The following is a 24,117-nucleotide window of genomic DNA, read 5'->3' on the forward strand; positions in this document are numbered from 1 at the left end:
ATTCAAATCAGGAACTTAATGCATGTCAGAAAATTTCGCTCTCTAATTTGGAGAGAAGTAGACAACATTATATAATAGAAGCATCCAAAATTGAAACAATTTGGAAGTTTTTCCTTGGTAAATTACTATGACAGTGCAAGATTGAGAAGCTCAATATGCAGCACTCCAGTATACCAGAAACTTCTCTTCAATTCTATTGAGGTAATCCCTCCCTATTAAGAACCACTATCTACAAACAGTGAAATCACTCATTTATTCTGTGTTTGTAAGCATTGATGCTTTGCTACTAGAAGCAAATTTAACTTTCAAGATATTGAACAAAATTTAAAATGGTGCTACAGAATGTCTAGATCAAAAACTATAAAAGTTTTACATGTGTGGTTTTAACCTGTTCTTAAAAAGTAATCAGGAAGAATGGAAAGCACATGAAAGTCTTCCCCCTTCTTTAGCAGGCAACAAACTGCTATCTCAGTATGGAAAAGAGGCCCTGGAATCAGTCAGAAATCCTCAGGAAAGGGAATGAAGGCAAGCAAGTGAAACCACACCTGCTGTAATGAAACCTTTTCACCGCACTACATTTAGCCATAAAAGCCAAAATCAAGGTTACAGCAAGAGATCTGTAGCAATTCTCATCTGTGTTTGAGAAACATGGTGTGACTGTAGGCCAGTAAAAGTCAAGCTGTTTATCCCTTTTTGAAAAGTTATGACATATTAACAAAGAAAGGACGGGGTAAAAAAAGAGATTAGTTAGTTATTCTCAGAGACATCTATATCTCTGCTCTGATTATCCTTCTGGAACACATATTTCCAGCATGAGCTACAGAATTTGAGCTTTGAAGTACCTCACTCAAACACCTAGACACATTCCAGCATTTGACAGCAGTGCCTCGGCTCTTTCAAGGGTAAAAATAAGGATATTTAAGCAACAATTTTCTTTAAAAATACCCAGAGATTAATTTTAGACAAAAAGTTACAAAATCTTTCTGACCTAGAAGGCAAGATCTGCTTCCTTCCAAAGTACAAATCTTGCAGGGAAGTAATTTGGTTATCTACAAGTATTTTGTGGATTCATAGTCTTTGAGCTGAAGACCTCAAAGGAGGCCTTGGAAATAAAATGTTTTTAAAAGAAGTAAAGAAGAAATCAAGGCCAGCAGTGCCCTTTACAGGGAAAGCAGTAATGTGTGGCCTCGTACATCATGTATGTTTATATTAAAGACTAGGATAACTCCTTACTACAAAATATTTTTAAGAAGTGGACAGCTTAAATAAATGATGTCTAGAGCAGAGTATATTTCTGTTCATTGGGAAGCTAAAAAATGACAAGAAAGAAAAATGTTAAGTCCCCGTTTTGGGAATATCTGTTTTCTTATTGTTTCCCAGTAGACTCCATCCCAAGTACTACAAAGCATTTAGTCTTGTAAAATGAGCCCTCCCTTTTCCCTCCCACCCCCCAAGAAAAAAAAACCCACTTATCGTCAAGATGTTACATTTAAAGCACCAACACTTTATAAATGTATGCAAAGGACACCACTTGGCCACTTTGCAAATCTCCTGGATAGGGACAGATCTACGGCTAGCAGCCAAGGCTGTTCTGTTCCTAGTGGAATGAGCCTTGACATGATCTTCAAGCTGTAGGCCTGCCAGGTTTTAGCAGGAGAAATGCAGTCAGACATGTAGCTATAGCTCCTTTGCTAGCAAGAAAATGTAATGGACTTGTTAAAAAATTTAGAAGACTCTAGTAGGACTCAAATTATAGCTGATTTCAAGTCAACGTTGTCTAAAACTGAAATAGTTTAGAAATAGAAAAATAAGTATTTCGCGAGGGAAAAATGCTAGTTGAATGACTTGACTTGCTAATGCTGTGAAACTTTACCATTATTAAGAATTTGCTCCAATTCACTTTTCCTAATTAAAATTACCAGTGTGCAAATGCAAATTGGTTCCTAAATATAATCTGTGTTTTGAGTTGAAAACACTAAAATCACAGAATATTAATTTTCCTCAGCACCAAGGATTTTTTCCAGTAGGATCCTTCTATCGATGCTTAGGATGGTTCTTCAACAGAGCTGCAGCAGTAGTGATCTGTTTTTAATTACTTTACACATTAAGAAAAATAGTTATCCTTAAACGAAAGCATATAAACAGAAGTTATGCAATTCAGTATGAATATTCAAAATAGTTTACTCAGATCATTCAGTATTTTTTCTTGGTGGCAGACTTCTCCAAAGTCTGGCAGGATTATTTTAAAGCTTTTATAGCCTTTTTAGTAGCATTTCAAACTCTTTTTTTTTGCCATTTTAATAAGAAGGATACCGATAAACAGACTCAAGACTGACACAATCAGGTCAAGACGCTGCTATGCCAGTAGTATTGAGCACTGAATTTATCAAGAGGGAACAATTAGGTCCTAGAAAAATAATCTTTGGTGAGCAAAGATAGGTATTTTGTAAATGCCCTTCAGTCAAAATAAGGCCAAAGCACTAATACTACAAAGATTTTATCTGAATTTTTTCTCTTTTTTTTCAGAAGATACTGACCAGAAAGACAAGCACATGAATGCAAATAGGCCCAAAAGAAGCAAAAGTGCTGCCAGGTATTCACAAAGCCTATAGTCAGCAACAATCTAAAAAGAGGGGATCCTGCACTGAAAGCAAAGCTCAGTGACAGAACTTGTTCACAGAGATCAATGAGGGAAGCAAGAAACATAGGAAATGGGAATTTTAAAAAGTTACAGCTTAGGAAACACATAACATAACAAGCTTACCAGAATATGTTTATCAACTCTGACCCTTTCTGTGAAGGCTTATACTACATATGTGACAGACATCTTACAGAACAAGGTACAGGCTTCTGCATTCTCTACTGGCTCTGCAGGAGGGGCTGCAACAACTACAAAGCAACCTTTGCAGGCATCAAAGGTTGGGACCAAAGCCAAAGATCTCATGAGGGAAGTCACAAATTGAGGAATCTGTACCTACTTTTGGAACACTTCTCAGCACCGCCTGCATCCATACCAGCCTGATCAAATACTTAATCATCCTTTCTAAACATATGGAATGAACATATGAACATACAGCTAGAAGGATACTAGTAGATTTTCATAAAGCCATTTCAGCTCCAAGTGTTTCAAATAGCTGACTATTCCTATAAAAACTAGTAGATGTATTTCTGGCATGGTTAGAATGAACACCAGTGTTCAGTTTCTGAGAAATATTACTTGACAAAAACCTATCTGATTTTTGAAATGCCAATGTCTGAATTTACTATGAAGAGAGCAGTATGTTATTACACTACACAAAACAGTCACTATACATGCTGCTACATAACGCTTGAGCGTACATGTTTCTATCTTTTAAACCAATTTCAAAATGAAGAAAGAAATACAAGTAAAAAGAAAAAAAAGACCACAAAAAAATCAGGAGTCAAAAAAAAGATTTTTAAATTGTTTACAGTAAGACCTCAAGTACAATCCTAATTCTTATCTCTCCCCTGATAAACAAAGAAAACGTTCCCCAAATACTATCCCTCATGGTTTCAAGCACGCAGAAATATCACTTTCTTAAGTTTCTGTCAAGTTACTACCTAATATCCAACAAGAATAGGACTGGGAACTTTCATAAGCAGCTCCTTAGATTTTCATTTTCCCTTGTGCCTGCAGCTGAGCTGTGCCTCATCTTCTCATATCCAACACAGAATCTACATCAGATGCAGGAAAGTCTATCAGGCTTTCAACGAAAGTTCTCATGCCCCAAACAACTATCCTCTCTTTGATCCTCAGCACTTGGCAGGTATGTTAATCTACAAATTCTGGATCCACATCTGCTTTTGTTGGTACAGATCCAAAGCAGTACTCATATTAAAGCACTAACCAAACAAGTCAAAATAAGGTATGAATCCTCCCTACTTTCGAGCACAGTACACGCAGAGCTCAGTTCTTTTCTTTTAATATGCTAGACAAAGGTAGCACTTTTATCCACAATGAGTGGCCAAATTTCTGTGCAGTCTTACATTCTGCAAACAATCAATCAACATTTTATATAACTTGGAGCAGAATGTGGTAGATAAAACCTGAGTAAATGAAAGTCTGTTTAACATGAGACAAAAACGGGAGACAGATGAGGAAGAGCAGGCAAGTAAAAATGCCACATGCAGTAAAAATAAGAAAAGGTCATTTATGTGATCTACATTCATAAATGTGAAACAAAAGAGAATTTACATAAACAGAGTTTTCAAGACAGCAGTAGCAAATACCCACCACTAAGTATTAGCCTTGTTTGCTGTTATATTTAGAAGCACACCAAGATTTATCCCTAAATTTCCTGAAGTATGTTTGTGTGAATTTTTGGGGGGCAATCACTGGCCGACAGATGCAGCATTTCACTTAGTGCAGAATGGAAAGACACACAGTTCACATACTTTCCAAGCAAGAGAAGGTCCTCACATAATAAGAGTCTGGTTCAGTAAGGACAAAAAAGCTTGAGAGCTTTTACCCTACCACTTATAACCCATTCATGGTGGGTAGAGTGGCAGCAGAACTCTGGACCAAGGACCCTGAACAGCAGTTATGAAACAGTACAAGTGCCATTAGTGTCCATATGCCCAGGGCATTCGAGGATAAAACTACGAAGTCCCTACTCTTAAATATGTGTTTTGGGAAACAACATTTGGAATCTTTAAAATGTGGCAAGTCATACAAGGAATCAGTGAGAAAGCACCCAATATCAGCTGCATTTCACTGTACCAACGTGCATTGGTCAGATACTCTACACTCTTCAGGGACAGGGGCACAGGGAGGACACAAAGAAAATACAAGCTACTTGGCTAGGAAACAGATCCACTGCTTCAGAATTTTCTTCATCTATGAATACCTATATTCTGGTATTTTGTCTATGTAATCTTGTTCTGTCTGTGTACCAAACTGACCAGATGTCCTAAACATATGTTACGGACAGCGTTAGACGACATTAATGTATACTGCTTCTCCCTGGGCCTGTTTATTTGGCCTTGGGGCAATGGTAATGCATACACAGAGCTTCTGGTTACAGCTGTTTTCAATCCAGACAGCTCAGCTTCTATGCTTGCACCTGCCTGCAAAATACTGGGCAGACAAATCTCTGCATGAAAATTTGTCTTCAACAGACACCATCCTACCCAATAATGAAGTGAATGAGTCCTCAAATACATCTTTGCCTTCTCAAGTCTTGTTCTCTTATCCACAACTCATAAAAGTTTTATCCGAAGTTTACAACACAAGCCTTTTTTCAGTCCTGTGGACATTCCAAATTCTTTTGCTATTTAAGTATGTCTTGGAAAGTCACTTCCAGTCATCAACCTTCGAAGTTTTTAATACAGATTAGACAAAAATTCCAATTAGGATAGAAAATTACATTGCCTAAGGAAGTTGTATGAGGAATTAATACCTCCATAAGAGAGACAGTGTTATTGAAAGGCAGTAATCTTCCACGGCAGAACTAAGCAACAGAACTGGACTTTTTTATTTTTAATTAAACTAAAGATTTCCTTTCAGTGTATTATCACATTATAATTATTATGCTAAACAAGATCAGAAAATGTGTAAGAACTTTTAAGAAAAGTTATCTTAAAATATTTCTTAAAGGCAGTAAAATGTTCTTTCAGGAACATAGTGTATCAAATAAAAGTAATACATTGTGAAACACTTTATGTTTGAAGCGCTAGTATCTGATTTCAGTACCTTACCTCCACCATAAACAATTGCATCTAACAATTATGTGATTTATATGGTTTGCTTAATGAACCATTTCATTTCATTAAAACCATCTTACATTCAACATAGGGTTCTTTCAGTCACCTACCTCCTCGGCTGGCAAGGACAGTACCATCATAGGAAAATGTCAAACATGAAGTGTCAGTGCCTGAAGCATGGGCTTGCCTGCAGTGGAACTTTGTATGTACCTGTTCACCAAAGAAACAAACATTACAAAATAAATCACAATTACAAATCAAATTACAAATGGGACAAACATTACTTCATAGCATTTTCTGTGCTCTGCTGCTATTCCTTATTCTAAACAGATACCCTTGTATTTTTAGGAGGTACAGTAGCTAAGTATTTCAAACAGACTTTTAGAAATGTTGTATTTGTTTCAGAATATGCTTTCATAACAAGAGCGTGAATGCAAAATTTGAATTCTTCATAGGTTTAATTATACAGTACAGATTTACATAGCATCAGTGCTCTTGGAAAACTCCCACTAGTATTGAACAAAGGTAGTTATGCCTGGTTAAGATAAAAATACATTCCAAGACAGTTCTCAACACTCCCCTAAGCAGGCTTTAATTTCTAAAACTACTAAAATACAATATACATACTTTGGAAAGGACTGAAAATAATTTACTTTTGCAAAATTCAATTCTTGACAGAACTCATGGATTACATAATAGAACAAAATTCAGGTATTGTGAGGTTTGTGTTCCATTTAGGTACGCTAAAATCCAAGTACGGGAACGATATATGTATCATATTAATTATTTCTATTTTGCTGATAATCCTAAAGAAAGGTTGAAATCACCTTCAAGTTCACATTTTGTTCTTGTATGAAGATCATTTTTTATTTAAGTCCTTATTTAGTAAAATACCTAAAAATTATATTTAGAGGGAAGGAACCTCAACTTAAATTTAAATTCTCTTGTCAAATCAAGCTTTCCCACTTCCCAACCAAAAACGAACGTCTCAGCTAAGATTCCAAGACAGGAAGTGGAAACAGGGAAAGGAAAGTGGACAGGAAAGGAAAAAAGGAAAAGACATAAAGAGACAAAGGAATATGAGACAGGTTGATTCCTAATTCCTAGGTAACCATGCCTCTCATTTGCCCTCTTTTCATAAAAGAAAACTAATTCATAACAGTTGTAAAATTAAGCACTAAAGAATTAAAGGTTTCCAGTGCAACTGTATCGCATTTTCCCCTCTGTAAAATGAGGACTAAAACACAGAGGAGAAGATGGCAGATTAGGGAGCTTGAAGTCTTTTATTTATGGTAGTGACAAACAAAACAAATACATGCATATATGCATATCTTTTCAGAGGGGGTTTAAACACCACCAAAATCTGACCTAGAATACTACCCTGAACAGTAAGAAGACAAAACAATGAGCAGCTGCTCAGTGATTTCTATTCAAACTATGCATTAAAAGAGACACAGTTCTACAGAATAAAAGAGGATAATATGATCATGAAATGCAATCACACTGACTGATTTAAGCTTGCACAGGAATGCTCAGTTAATTTATTTTCTAATTTTTGACTATGCACCTTACTAAGGCTCTTTTACTGGGCTAATTTGTAAGTAAGAGGCACTTGCTTATTCTTAAGAATAGATTTTCTAAATTTGGTTCAAAAACTAGAAAATCTTTGTGCAATGAGATTAATAAATACTGCAATTTTGATGTACAGATTTAGTCAATCATTGGGAGGAGTCACATGAGACATTTCCTCCACAAACAACTCTTAACAAACAAAGGGGGATTTCAAATACCAACATCATGCTTTTTACAGTACTTGAACACAGAATGCAATGGCCTACACTTAGCCATAGTAATTGTTTCGAAATTACTGTCACTTCCAGCCAATTACACATGCCCTGAAGTCTGTGAACAGACTGCAGTTTACAACTGTTTGTCTTTGGCGGGAGTGTTTATTAATACTAAAAAACATATTTTGTGCATCCAATTGCATGAAGTTTTCCAAGTTTGGGGGAATGTGTAAAGAATAAAATGTAAATTGGCTATCAGGAAATAAATTTTCTGTACTATTTGTTAAACATTAACAAGCAATTAAAATGATGTATTTTTTGTCTAAGAAATACCATGGGCACTTTCAAAAACATTATAAATGGTTAATATTCACACTTCAAAAAAATGCCAGAAAGATTACATTACAATATTAAGCTAATTTAAACAAATTGGAAAAACTTCATTTGGGCTCCACAACACTCCCATCCCTCCAGGCAATGTCACAATGACATACATACATTAAAACACCATTTCTTCACTCGGCTGTTCAACTTATTGTGAGAGGGTTTTTGCTTTCATTTCATCCTCAGTCTAAAATTCTTTCCACTTGTTTTGTGTTGGATACAAATTAAAACACAGAAGGAGATCTGGGGTCCAACAAATGCCTTTTCTTTTATGTTTTACTTTTACTTTTAAATGAAAACCCTAAACACCTACAGATAGATAGAAATTCATATAACGGCTCAGAGTTTGTGTTATTTTCCTGTGGTCAAAGATATTGATTTTATTTAGCATTTATTTGTGAATCCATTAATAATACCGATTCCGTACCTTTCACGAATTAAACAACTCATCTTAGATTGCCCCCAAGTTGTGCCAGGATAGGTTTAGACTGCATATTAGGAAAAATTTCTTCACTGAAAGAGGGGTCAAGCATTGGAACAGACTTCCCAGGGAAGTGGTTGTGTCACCATGCCTTGATGCATTTACAAGATGTGCTGATATGGCACTTGGGAACATGGTATAGAGGTGGGCTCAGCAGAGTTAAGGGTGTAAATAGTGGGCCTCAATGCTCTTAAGGGTCTTTTCCAACCCAAATGACTTTTTGATTCCTCATCATGCACTATACAGCCTTCTCAATGAAGTACTTATACTCTGACCAATCTCTGCCCTTTTTTCAACTGTCCCATAGAGAAAGGAAAACAGCAACATATAGATGTCAGACTGAATAATTTACCCCTTAATGACAAAATGAACATAAAAGAGCAAATTTTGCCCAACTCTATCCAGCCTCAATGCTTTAGGATTTAATGTAAAACCAGACTTGACTGAAAGGGATAGTAAGATTGCATCAGCAATTCTATTTGTCTTTAAAAATAAATTTGTTCAGTTAACTAGCAAAAAAGATTGTTTTCCTAACTTTGAGCTCTGCAAGTTTGCCCTCCATATATTATTCTGCAAGGCAATATAACCCTGAATTGCAATACTAAATCAAATACTCTAAAATGATTGAAGGTTGAAAAGAAGTTTTTACACATACTGGCAAACATTCATTGAAGTTTTCAAAGAAAATAATGTTTTTGGCCTCTGACCTCTTAATACTTTTAACAGATGTCTAATCTTGCTAACAAATCATTAGCAAAAAAAATTGTTATCAGAACGTTTCTAGCTGGAAAGACATGAAACAACAGAACCAATGTACGCAATTCAAAATTTTGATTCCAGAAGGGAAATGGAGAGCATTGAAACATAAGATAAAGATGTCAAAACAATTAGGGCAAAGTGTATCTACATATCTCCTTCATTACCCTTCTTTGGTTGCAGAGGTGCCTGCTATTATGAAGTAATAGTCATGTGCCATACAAAATTTGACAAGTTCATTAGTCCTTAACATTTTTTTAAAGTTTTAGTTACTTCAGCAAATTCTGCAGTAAACCACTATCTTCTGCAACTTGTTTAAAGGCTTTCTAACAAATAACTCCAGCAATGTAAGCTTTGTATTAGCATGTATATTTTTGTTAAGCAATTACAGCTGACCACACTTGTGTGCAAAATGAGATGACAAGCATAAAACATGAAGCACATGTGAGAAAGGACACAGTTGCATGTATAGGAAAACCAAAAATAACAGATAAATGTCGGAGTTTGCAATATTACCACAGTCCTCAGAGAGAACAATAGCCAGAAGATAGAAGGAAACCAGAGAATGGAATGGGAAGAGGTGGGGGCAAAGGTACATGACTTAAGGAGCATCAGCAATGAGTATCCCTTCTACAAAAACCTGTATGGACTTAAGAGGACCCATCCAGGAATTGAAGATGACAGTGGCCACATGAACAATGTATCACAAAAGAATGACCTACAACAGAGCCTTATGGCTACAGCTCTGTGTCCCATAACTGCTCTCCTCCTCCAAAACACTCAATAAAACTTACTCTAGGAAAAAGACAGACCAACTCAGTTTGTTCACCCCAGAAATCCAAGCCACATCCATGACAAAAGTCACAATATGTTTAACTGAAGGAATTTTGAACTTTCCACATAGTTTCTGGGATATTTTAAAATATTTCACAGTAAGCCAACACTTTCCCAAGATTATAATGCTTCTCACATTCTGCACCCCAATTTTCTTTTAACAAAACAATCAATGTCCCAGCCAAGACATTCTTCTTCCTTATTATTTCTAACATCTTCTAGACTTTCTTTTAAAGCAAAGACAGTAAATTAAGACAGGCTTTGGGGAAAGTGAGACCTACAAAGATGGCTGTATCAATCTTTTTCTGTTTTACAGATGTATAGCAAAATATTATTTATTAGTGTGAAACCCAGTCACACAACCACAACTGAGATTTATGCTGGTTTCAAACATGAGGTAGAAGGGCAGGACTAGCTCAGCAGAGATGCTTGATGGGCAAGTCCCAGGCCATGTACAGCTGCTTGAGTTTTAAATGGGTCTTCTCACCTAAGATACTTAGAGCAAAATAAAATAGCTCACACTGACAATATTCAATTGCAAAAGTTGTAATTTTTAACAGATGTAAAGGCCTTCAAAGATGATGTATGATCATAGGCCAGGCTCCAAGTGACAAAACTATAAGTTACAAAGCTGCAAGAAGAAAACAAACAAACAAACAAACCAGAAATCTCCTTTTTAATCACAACTGACTAAACCTGTCTGGGTCTTCGCTGAAAGTGATCCCATCAGAGACAGACAACATCTTAGAGCTGGCAAGACAGATAGGTTCCCAAGGCATGAGTTACACTCCCCAAATGTCTACTTCCCCATCCCCCATTCAGCCACCTCTACTGAAGCAAGCCTATCTCCTTTGCTTGCAATTATTATTCACAGAAGAAATCTAAGTGCACTTTCTGGGTTTAATGTATCAATTAAAAATTGTCAGGTCAACATATGTCAGCTGAATTCAGGAATTTCTCAATGTTTTCCTGAGCAGGCAGTTGCAGGGTATATCAGATGCTTTCCTGAAGTCTCTGTAAACATGATCCCCAGGCTTTCAATTTATGTGACAGCTCTTCAATACCACTTCCCGTGGTGTAGAAATGGATGCTGTTTCAGTAATGAGCACATTGATGCAAAACAAGATTAACTTGTGAAATCTGAGGTTTTAATGTTTACATGATTACACTCTTACAGGATTTCCTCTTCTCTAACTTTCTAACTCAGTGACATCTACACATACAATTAGCAGACCTGAAACACTCCTCCTTTTCTCTCAATCCCAATTAATCAATCATGAATACACTAGCCTAACCTTACTTGCCATAACCAGGGCATCTGACTGACAATTATATTTAACTGTCCTGTGCATCCATTATATTCTCATCTGTTGCAACTAAGGCCTTTTTTCTGGGTAACAAGTCTTCACGATTTCTTTATCCCTCACACTCAGCAGTAGTTCAAAACCCTTCAATAATCTCTCACATTCACTGAGAAGCTTACCTAGTTATTTGAAATTACTGAACCCATAAATGACCTTTTTTTTCAAATACTCCTTAGTTCTTCTAGAGAAGCTACATTGCAGTGAAAAACCTACATAAACAGGATTTTAAAAAAAATAGTATACAACTATTTTTTAAATTTATGGAATCTTCAATGAACCATGTACTTTATTATGCAATTGTGAATGAAAATAAAAACACAAGTGTGAAATACTTAGTTGGAAAATGCTTGGAAACTATGGAAAAGAGCAGTCAAAAAGAAAAGTCATACAGTGCTGTAGCCAGTCAAGATGAAATATTATTTAGTGTTTTGTTAATTGCAATTGGTACAAAAGCTTGATTTCTTTTAAAAAAAGATCTAAAACATTCATGCAGAAGGTAATGAGTAAAGTCACCAGATACATTTGACTACACATGGGTTTAGGCAAAACAAGGAAGTAAACAGGCTGGCCTGTCCTTGAGATGTCTCTGATCTACTGTACAATGATGAGAAAGTTCTTCCTATCTGTCCATGCTTCCTTCACCAGGAAGAACATTCAATTTCTAAGAATATTGCTGACCACAGAAACAATTTCTTCTTGTTTAAGCTTATTCATCAAGAAATATTTCAGGAAACCATTTTAGAAAGATGACTTCTTAACAGCATTGCTAAATATTTGCCTAAAGGTTTGAAAATGAAACCCCAGCTGAATGTTTGGCTGCACAGTCAAACTTTGCATTTGAGAAAATAACCTATCTTGGCCACAAAAATGATAAATATTACTAATAAAAATAGCTTTTGGAAACTATTCGGTTGGCTTTCTTTGGGGATTTTTTAAACTGCATGAAAAAAACATACAAGTATGTAAAAGAAACTTTCTTCTGTATCTTTTCATAACTTATCTAACCCATCTCATCTTATCCTAGCAAATTTACATTTTTCCTCCTTTGTACTATCATAAATATGGATTTTGTAAACCCAAAAAATGTCCACTCCTCTTTTTGCCTCTCTCAAAATTAAATTAATCAGTCTTAGACTTGACCAGCTGTTGAAAGCTTCCTTGCCTTCCAGAAAACAATCAAATGTGATCAATATTATTCTTATAATAAGAATCTTATTCAAAAATCTTATTCAAGATTCAGCTAAGGTGCACTAGAACTCCACTGAAAGGCCACAGATTTCATGAAACTCATCTATGCCAACACTGCATGTTTCATATAATTTACAAGTAGCTTTTGGCTTACTGGCAATAAACAAAAATATAAACAGAAAAAGATTATTAAGAAGCTACTAAGTTGTCTTCAAAATGCAACTATGACAGACTTATGCTTAGCTTATTCCCTAATATTCAGTATAATTTCTCATATTCTTCAGTGTCCCAGAGCTTAAAACACTTCTGTGGTCTAACAGAGGCACAGTGTAAACAGAGTGAAATATGACTGAAAATACACCAAAATCTACAAAAGTTAACATTTCTGGTTCAGTAATCCTTGAAACAAAGAAGGTGCAGTTTGCACTGAGTTTTCAAAGATGGTTGCATAATAAATCTATTTCCTTGCTAGAAATAGTAGCTAGCACATGTATATTCTAAGAGGATGGGTGCATTTCTCTAAGAAATGAAAGCATTTTCGTTAAACTTCTTGTAACATAGCAAGCTAGTCTTTCTTCTACATTCTTTGATATTTTTCTTTCTTGATAAAAATGCACTGTAAACCATCATGCCATAATATCTCTGCATATTACTTAAAAATATGTATTTTTTAAAACTATGGATTTGGTTGTACTCATTCAGATGGAACAATGAAGATAGAAGAATGGAAGAATGTTAAAACGGTAAGTGATATTTTTCCTCATTCATGTCAGTGATAAAATTAGCATTCTCAAATAAACTTAAGTTTTCTTTTAAAGCAATATTCTTATCTCAATTCCATGGTTCCCTCTTTGATGTTGCTTCTTTCTCCCAATAGTTTTATATATTCAACTAGCTAAATAAGGAAACAAATAAAACTCCCATACACTTGCAAGCAAAAACCTACCAAAACAGGAAAAAAATTGTTTACAGCGGTTTACACTAACAGAACAAAGTGTTCCAAGTTAGCTTTTAGAGAAGTAATCAAGTATCTAAGCATTTGATAGAGTGGAAAAGCTTGTAATACCTTTAGGAGAAAAAACTGATTGCTATTCTTTAGTGCAATTTCTGATAAAATTTCAAACATGGGCTGCTTTTAAAATTAGCTTTCTTTTCTAACAGACATTAAAACAAATTCCTCTTTTAACTATGAGAGGAAATATTTTTTGTTTGCATTAATATCCTTAAATCAATCCCTTCTGTCTCATGTAATATAAATAATAAGATGATTAGTAAAGGTATCGAAATACAAAAATGTCCAAATTGATATCCAAGAGTCCTTCAAACAGTCTATAGTATTTCCATCAAAATTCGGCACTGAGGATTTAGCAATGCTACAGAATTTTTCATTCTGCAACCAGCCTTCTCCTCTGCCATTAATGTTTGTTATCTGCTTCAAACCCCTCTTTCCTCTTCTTTTTCTATTTCCATTATGTAGTAGCACTTTCTGCTGCAATTCCCTTTGACCACAAGCGTCCTCAGAATTCTTTTCCATCCAACAAAAAGATTCCTTTCATTTTCTCATTCTAGCCTACTAGTTGCAATTTCATATTTCTTCTCCACCAGCAATGGCATTCTCACAGCATAGGAAGATACAAATTTCACAAGCAGCAATTCAGGTATCTCAAAACCTTATCTGCACTACCCACTTTTCTCCAGATAGCTCCATGTTCCTCTCTCTCTTGTCTTTCCATCTAATACTGCTTTCTCCCCCACCCTCATTCCTTGTCAATCTCACTTTATTCCATCTGAGAATGCTACATAAATTCCCTCCTGAGTATCAGATTATCCCTGACAAATCCAACATGAGATGCTACTCCATCCTTACTGTCACCAGCCTTGGAGAAAAAGTGTCTATTTTCTGTTCCCCTTCTTCACTGTTGTATAAAGTCCTGTATCTCCTGCATACCATCTGTATGTTGACTCCCTTCTTAACTATTCCCTCTGGCACATGATCACCTTTCAGTTTCTCTGGCTATTCACTGCTACTCAAACCCCTTGGTCACTGAACTTCTCACTCTACAGCATGTTTTTACATACCTTGTTCACAACCATGACTGCCCATATTTTCATGTCATTAACTGCCTTCCAAAAAAAGGTACATCACTGACTCTCTGCTGACCATCCTAGTTCACCTTGACATCACTCTGAATGTTTAGCTGCCAATACAAATTCAACATGATGAAAGCTATTCCTAATTTTCATATATGGATACCATATCTTCTCAATTTCCCTGGAAGATCCTACCTCCTTTAACCATTCATCGTAAGAAAAATGTTGTTATATGCATCACAATGTCCTTTCATCTCCCTTCTGTCACACATTGTAAAACATACTGTAATAGATCCAACTAATAACCCACTGCCAGTATCATTACTTGAATGTGCTTTCCCTCTGTTTCCTTGATAATGGGAACCCCCTTTACATTTAGGGGTACATCTTGCCTCAGTTTGTCTTTTTTAACAGCTGTATTTCAGCAATGAACTCAATACACCATCTTTCAATTACAACAATTATAGAACATTCCTTCAATCTGCAAGCACATCTGTGATTTTCTCACAAATAAAAAAAGGAAAATCAAAATCAAACCAAAGAAAACCACTACTCCTTTTTTCTGCAACACATGTGGAAATACCGTAAATTATCATGCAAAAAAATTGTACTAGAAAAAAAAAACAAAAAAACAACATGGGTGGGAAACAGTAACCAAGTTTACACATTGCCTTGTTTTTGTCTGCTGTGTAAAGGTCTTACCAACTTGACACTGAAGGATTCATTTTTTGACAAAGCCACCTTTAGTTAGGAAGGAAGTCAAAACTGAAGTTTGTTTCATACGTGCAGACAGTACCACACATTACTGCAGCTCCACCTTGCCCTCCCACCTCAACACAACAGCCAAGAAAACACACTGACCTGCCTGGAATAAAGAAAACACTCCCAACACCTCTGCCAACTCCTACCTAGTTTGGCAACACACTTCAACACATCAAATATTGAAATCAAGCAGGGATTTTCACATTTGTGACATGAAGCCAATGGTTAGCAATGCAATGCTTTCTGCTGACTGCAACAGGTGTCCCTACTTCTGAAAAATCACTCAGGCTTTTCGAGACATTGAATATATGCCAGTCCTCCTGTAAGGTCCACACAGTGTACTCTGATGGCCTCAACAGGATGAAGTTTGTTCAGACCCCAGACATTCCAGGGGAGACCACAGAACTGCATAATGGTGAGGACAAAAAGCAGGCCAGGGAGCCAGGATGCAGTGCCATTTATATTCTAATATCAGGGAACATGCTGATCACAGCAGCTAAATTCATCAGGACCTCCTAGTGTCTATAAAAACAACACAGAATAAAAGATTACCCAAAGAATTAAGAGTTTTTAGAGCAACTCCTTCTTTATATATGAATTAGCACAGTACTTCATAATTTAGCCATCCTATCCCAAAAAATTCACAAAAATCCAAATATCCAAAAAATTTCACAAAATGCACTAAATATAAAATAAAATTTAGTGCTCATTATGGGTGTCTGCTTTGAGCACAAAACAGTCACAAGCCAAATCTCAAAGTAATACATATACACGGGGCAAAATGAAACAGTAACCATAAAGGAATTTCTTTACAACTCCATATACTGCTTAATCTAATGAAAGTTACATACGTTGAAATATCTAAGAATATGTTGTTTAAAATACTGCCTAAAATGATTATACACATTCAGAAAGTCTATTGAACTAGAAAATCATTGTAAGACTATGGACAAACTTGGACACATTGCATATGTATTTACATATAATGTGTGAAACACATAGGTAGTTGTATCCAACTCCAAGTCTAGGTCTCTATCTCGTGAGAAATTTAGAACTTGGTTTAAGGAAAGCAGCTGTTTCACGGTTGTATCTGATTTCAGTCTGTGTAGTATCACTGCAGTCATACATTAAATAAAACACAGCTGGACAATGCTCCACCTATTTCACCACCCTCTCTGCTAACTGTTTAGCACTAACATCTGCTGAAAACAAAGTTTAGGAAATAGGGAGATAATGAAAAAAACTTTTATTTTGAAGTATTTTGCTGGAAAAAGTTTTGCTTACTTATGAAGAAAGCCTCACATATATTCAATCAGGTTTTAATTATGAGATTTACACCAAGAGTTGCAAGAAACCTGTTCACTGAAGCTGTCATTTTTTTACAAAGCCTGTTCACTGAAGCTATTATTACAAATATTTTTAATTTCATATGATTGGTTTAGTTCTGTACCTGATGCCAAGATATGTTTTAGCTGTGCAGTTTGTTGTCTCATTGATAATAATAGACACAAAAATAACTTGTTTGGCTTATTATGAATTCTCTAGAAATGCCATTCAAATATTTTCAGTTAAATTTCAGTTAAATTTCAGTTATATTTTCAGTTCAGTTCAGTTAAAGACTAACATTCTTTAGGAATTGAGTATGGTCTCTAGTGTATTATGGCCAATTATTTAAACCGTATCCCTACAGAAGTGCACCTTTTAATGGATGCAACCATGAATCAATTGTTCTCTCTGTGGAGAAAAGTTTGTTCTTTATCAAACTTCCTGAGTTAAATGTATGTAACCTCACTATAACTTATCTCCTGCAAACCTGTATGTTCCATGGCTCAAAAGCCATTTCCTAAGTTTTTTGGTTTTAACTCGCTTGTTCAAGCTGTAACAGCTTTCCTTTTGTTAAGTATTTTAAAATGTGGGAGTCTTTGGTTTCTCTAAGTAAACTTAATAGCCAAGAGTTGTATAGAAATGCACTCTTAATTGCTCTTCATCTCACATGCTTCAAGAAATAGTGACCTACTATGAAGCACAGTGAGATACATTTGGAGGCAAAACTAGCTTCCTAATATACACATCAAGCACAACAGTCTATTCATAATTTACAACCCCAATAAGACTCTAGACCACTGAAGTGTTCAGCTTGCTTGAGCGATGCATATACTACAGTACCTAAAAGCCATTTCTCTGAAAAGCCAAACCATCCTAGAGCTCAATTCTTGTTAGGTCAGAATGTAGATTTTGTACTTTCCACTTTTTGCCTCTGCAAAAAAGGAAAATTTGCTCTAAAGTATAAAGCCAGCACAAGAAGGCTATTTTTTTCCCATATTTTTCATTATTTCATCATTCTATTTCTGCAACATTATTCATGTTCTATTAATACTAATAGCACTACAATATTAATAAAGCCAGTCATGTTGCTATAATGCCTACTCTTCTCAAATGTAATTTTGAAATTATTTCTGTAAGTCTTACTCTTAGTTTTCCAAATAGTAAACCAATATAATCCTTGTGGGATAAGCCTTTTTCCTTAACCATACATGAATCCAAAGTGAAATCCTTTAACATATTTTCATTGGGGTGTGACAGACTTCAAGATTTAGAATTGCCTTTCATCACTATATTAGATAGTGCAAACATTTAGATAGTTCTTAACTATAAACTGTTTATTACATAAGAGAGAAATGCACTTAGAAATACAGCAGGGCACATTTTATCTCAGCATATGATTGTCAGATTCTTTACTGTGGCTGGTTTCAGGGTACAGATAGTGATGTACTGGCTAACCCAGACGTATACAAAAAGGAATAATATATGAATCTGTTAATATTTGCTGCTGGCAAGCTTGTGTGTGATTTCCAGTTTCTGGAACAGAGGTCTGGCACATCTATATGTGGAATGAAAGGGTGGAATATTATGGATATGGAAAACTTACCTTAAGTTTGAAAGGGGAATATAGTATATTTGGATATCCTTCATCTTGTATTTACACAAGAAATTTCCAGATGTAGCCAGACTGCCCTCTTCAAAGCATGAAGCATGTTACATACTTGGGGAAAATTGGAAGATTTCCCTGCTGTTTAGCTGTAGTAGTGATATTCAGCAAATTTAAGAACAGTCACTGTAAACTGTTTCTATTAAATATTGACATTTCACTGGAATATTTTTAAAGCTGTGGAGATATCAATATAAACATTAAGTTCTATAAATGAAAAAATCATCCAAATAGACAAGTGAATCTTCTGTGGTGAAAAAAAAGATGACTAAAACTTAGCTTATGTGAAATAAATGTAATTCTCTAATGCTGTGATGGACAAGATGCCAAAAACAGACAGTGAACTGGTAGAAACTGCAGCTAAAAAGGCGTATGTATGGTAAAATTTTCTAGTGGACAGACATAAGACATTTTAGGAATTAATTACTGACAGCCATGTCATTTGCATGTCAGCACATGCAAAATGAATCCTGTAACTGCGCAAAGACTCAACAACCTCATCTTCCTAACACATGGGTATAAATCCTCTCAAACGACCTTCCAATAGGAAACTATTTACAGCAAGTCTCAGATCTTACTACTATTTTTGATTACTCTGTCTTGGCAGCATCAGCTGTAAAATCCATGATGAACAGAAAAATAAAGTTTGCAAAAAAAAAAAAATATCAAATAAGGTCTGGACTTGGATTCCCATTCAAAAAAATAATTAAAAAAAAAGTTTTTCACATAATAATTTTTCATTATCTAAATCTGTGTCCTTAGTTGTACAGTATTTTTTTCAAAATGGCTCCAGTATTTGTGAAACCTTTTGTCTCTAAAAACTCTACCTTAATCCAACAGCACACCACAAAACTAAAGCTTACAGAAACCCCTTCAAAGCAAACCATCACTAAATATAGAAATGGATTTATCTTAAATCTATAAATCATGCAATTATTTGGAAAATACTTTTAACATGACTATTCGTAATTAAAATGTACAGAGCTTAGATCTGTTTAAATTCAGGGCATCCTGTGATGTTCCACATTTCTTCTCCTTATATTTTGAGGATAGGGTGGTTTAAGGGCATGTGGAAAACAGGTTATTGGGATTACCATTTGATCACACCACTTATGGGAATATTCATGTGGCAGTACATTATTATAGTGTTGTATTTCAATATTATTGTGAATTTTAAGTTTTGCAAGACCACTTTCAGATTGAGTTAAGTAATTTAAACTGATCAAAACACGTAAATTATTCTAGCAATTTAAAGTCAGAGTAAGGTTTTAAAACCAGGAGAAAAGAAAATGCTAGCAAAGCAGTAATTCAACAATACCATATCAAATGCTCAGTTTTGATCTGAAGAATGGAGTCAAACCTACAGCTAAGTCTTCTATGAAACAAGAAAGTTAAAAAATAGAAAATAAAAAATCACTCACTATAAAAATACTTCTATAAGCAGTGAATCAATTTGCTTAATGAGAATTATGCTGAAAATCACAAAATATTGTGTCTTTCATGCTCAGATTTACACAATATAAAAAAATTAACCTATTACAGATGTAAAAGACAAACTTATTACAGAGGTATTTGTCAAAACTAATTCTTTACTACTTATAGTGCTGCCAGTAGATAGGTAAAAGCTTATAAAAACTACTCAAAGTTTATAACCAAATCTAACATAGCTAGGGAAAAAAAAAAAACAGACAAGATTTTGAGTGTACAAGCTGCTTTCTTGAAGGCATTTAAAAGATATGACCACTTCTTTTATAAACCCTGTTTCCCCAACATCTTTATTACTATTTTTGTATGACAGCTGCAATGATATACCATAAAATAGGTGATGTGTCAAACTGTGCAACATGATTTAGCCTGGCATACACAGAGAAGTTGTTTATGCACTCCTGTGCTGAATACATCCAGGACTATATGGAGGTAAAAATTTGCATAACACGAAGCCTCATCAGGTGGTTTTAAAGATTAAGAAAGGCTAACTAAGGAGTCTAGCTTTTTTCACCCCAAAAAACCCTAATTGTATCTAATGAAAAACATCTCAATCTTTCCTGCTTATTGTGGAAAATGAGGGGAGATTTTCTGTTCACTGAAGAGAATTCAATTTTAACTCACAATATGCTTCAAAAATTACTTCAGTCTTTCCCTATCTCTAAGGATAAGATGCTCCCATTCTTGGACAGGAAAATCAGCCTAAACACAAATGTTTATTGATGGCAAAACACTGCATTCTTGATACCAAAGACTAACTGTGGATCAGTTTGTTCAGAAATATGTACTACTACAGGCTTGCAAAAAGCTCTGAATGGGCAAGCACAGGCAAGATAAGGAATTTTAACTTATTTAACTGGAGGTAAACCTAGTGGCTTACTGCACTGCCCTGTGAACCAAGATTTTTGGAGGTCATGTCTTATTTTGATCACTAATGCTCTTCAACTCTCCATATTTGCCAGATACTTTTCTCCACATCTCAGAACATTTAAGTTGAGAATGTTCTAATGTGTTGTGTTATGATTGACTATTTCACACTGGTCTTTCCACTATTCTTTCAAAGTTTGAAGGAAGTTATTTTTTATGTCCTTTGAAGCTGTTATTTTAAGCCAAGTTGACAGTGTTCATAATATTTCAAATGCACTGACAGATCGCTCTGCTAATGTGCACTGTAAATGCACATGTACATGAACCTTAAAGAAAAAACAGGCACTGACAAAATAACATACGTGAGAAACTAACACAGATTTATGACAAAACAAAAAAATCCTCTGAGGCAGGTGATTATAATGGATCATGATCCTGCTGAGGAAGTTTGGAAAAAGGCAAGGCAGAGCCGGAATGCATTTGGCTAGCTTCAGCATTAGCAAATTACCAATGTCAGTGTCATGAATTAAGAAAGAAATCTTCCTTCAAAAGTTCCAAAAGTGTTTTTACTCTCACTGCATACAGCTGGGAGATTTGGAATCATACCAAAAAAGAGTGGAAGTAAGAAACTGAATGAAACATTCATGGTGTTCATTACTAGTCAGAAGTGAATTGATCACACACCAAAATCACTCCCTAAGCAAATAAACATAATTAAAAAAAAAAAAAAGGAACAAAAAAAAAAAAAAAAGCAGATTCTGAGATAGTTCAAAAGTGGGTTGGGGTAAAAAAAACTAACTGATGAAGATAACTTAAAACAAATAGCTGGTTTGACTTCAGCAGGATGGATGAAACGTGACATAGAAAAGATTTTGTCTCTCTCTAAATTAAAAATCAAAAATTATTTAATCATGCTATTCTAGACCAAGTTCTACACTGTGGAGCAGCTTACAACACAGATGACGTGTCTGGGGTGATGAGGATGCCGCTGCAGAATATTTTCATTTTTAATCTCTTTGCCCTTTGACTGACACATCAGTATGATTCCTATAGACAGGTATAACAAGTAGTGTGTGAAGCAGAGAATAAAAAACCCTTACCAGCAGTCAGAAACTATGACTACAGCAGCAAAGAAGATTTGTGGGGTAGGTTCTGTCTTGCAAAGTGGTACATTCATAGCTTCCCACCAGATGCCCCATTGTGCCTGCTTCTAATGAGTGCCCTTTTTGCTCTTGGAAAGGACATCATCTGCTCTTTCCTATTGGGGTATTCATTTCTGCCCTTGGAACTGCTGCTTCATACTGTAATAGGATAAGAGGCAATGGGCAGGAATTGATACACAAGAAGTTCCACCTGAACACGAGGTGGAAATTCCTTACTGTGCAGTGACCGAGCACTGGAAGAGGTTGCCCGGAGAGGCTGTGGTGTCTCCCTGTCTGGAGATATCCCATTTGTTTGGATGCAATCCTGTACCATGTGCTCTGGGATGGTCCTGCTTGGGCAGGGAGGCTGGACCAGATGACCCAGTGTGGACCCTTCCAATCTGACCCATTCTGTGATTCTGTGATGAGTTGTTGAGCCTTTTTTCTGTGGGAAAGCAGGGACTTTACATTTTCACTGAAGCAAACAGAAGCCTCCCCCTATATTAGGCGCTGTGTTTGACAGTAGTTTGTTCTCAAAAATAAATGTAACTAAAAATCTTCAGAGACAACCAGGATAACAGGCACTATGGGTGTGTATCTAGTGTAAGCAATAATATGTGGATGAACAATCTTCATGGATGTCATTTGTGCTGTCAGTGTCATATGGAGGAACAGTGGTTTGGGCACTTAGGATTAGCTTTAAACTGTCATTTCTGTTCTTGCACAAAGGCAAAATCAAATTCAGACAGTCACAACAGGCCTTTATTGGGTCATCTCTCAAATGACAGTATGGTCAAATAAGCAAAAGTCAATTCTAAACACCTTCCTGAATCTCTCCTTCTGCATGCATACAGACCAAGCACACAGCATAAATAATGATGCCAGAATCATTCTGAACTGGTCGAGAATAAGAAAATACAGCAATTATTTTCTACTTTCAATCAACAGTGACTTTTGCTACTGACTCAACAGAGCTTTGTCAAGATGAACACAAATGCTCTCTTAATTTTGACTTGAAAGCCAGTTGTACTGTAGGACAGCAAAATCTGTATATATATACAGCGCTACACTTGTTCTAACAGAATCAAAAGGTATTTGCTGGATGGGAATTACAGCTTTATTTTAAAAAATCTTAAGTTAATATTTCTACTATATAGTTCTTCAAGAAGTTTAACCCTCACACCTCAATCCTCCACAGCTTTACCCATTTTCCTGTGTCACACAGTTTGGACCCCAAGAACCACATCAATTTGTAATAATTTAGCATTTTCTTGTTTGCATTTGCAATCATCTCTGTATCCTGTCAGGCCAGAGCGTGCTTTCACCATTCCACTGCAGAATTCAGTGTCACCCTTTTCCTTCTGTTATACTGAACACATGCTCAATCTGAAAACTTTTTTCTTATCACTTTCCCATACCCAAATATAAGATGATGGCTTTTTCTAATTGTTTAATCAACATGTCTTTTGAAACACTTGATTCTAAATATACACAGGGATCTCCAGAGGACACCAGCAGTCTTAGCAAAGAATACCACTAAAAATATGATTTACCTGCTCCCTTCACCCAAAAATCTTGCACACTTAATGAAACCAACAAAAGCTAAGACAACAATTATTTAGACATTAACAATACAAACCCAAGAACAGCACCAACTTAATTTCTTCTAGAAAATCACTTTAGTCTTGCCTTGCTATAAAGGGGTTATTCACTGGAAATTGCACAAGATGCACAGGATATATCTTTAAATTACTCATAATCACCTTAAACTGCATTCAATCAGCATTGCAATGTGTCATTGTACAGACAGAGAAAAGTTCAAAAGGAAAAGCACATGAAAAAGCAGACTACCAAGAGCACTATTGTTAAAACTACACCAGAAAGCTTAATATTTCAATACTGTATATGTTAAAATAAACAACATACACAGGTGATGAAAGCCAGTCTCTGAAAAATTTATTATTCTGTTAGAAGAAGTTTACACTTAGTATGAATTCTCAAGCTTCATGCCATTAGGAAGTTTTACTAGGTTTATAGTGGAAATAAAAACAGAAATAAAAATAGATTGCAATCCCAAAATACAGGCTGTACTTTGAGTATGATCCACAGGCTTTCTTTTCCTTTTAAATCTATACATTTCCTCCTGCCTTCAGCAATCAAATCTTTTTACATCTTTGTAAAAAGCTGCCCAGATTGTCTGTTTTCCTTTTAAAAATCAAGTATCTTGAAATATGAAATTGAACAGACTAATGCAACCTGTACT

At 35.5% G+C, this 24,117-nt stretch overlaps 1 protein-coding gene across 1 annotated transcript in view; it reads right to left on the reverse strand.

The window, feature by feature from the left end:
• Positions 1 to 24,117, reverse strand: part of WDR70 (WD repeat domain 70) — a 123,663-nt gene that overhangs the window by 31,077 nt on the left and 68,469 nt on the right. The window contains exon 11 of the mRNA XM_062513342.1: positions 5,835 to 5,934. Coding sequence (XP_062369326.1) covers positions 5,835 to 5,934 — 100 coding nt within the window. The remainder of the gene's footprint in view (positions 1 to 5,834; positions 5,935 to 24,117) is intronic.

Source organism: Cinclus cinclus, chromosome Z, assembly GCF_963662255.1.
Source record: "Cinclus cinclus chromosome Z, bCinCin1.1, whole genome shotgun sequence".
In the NCBI taxonomy this organism is placed as follows: Eukaryota; Metazoa; Chordata; class Aves; order Passeriformes; family Cinclidae; genus Cinclus; species Cinclus cinclus.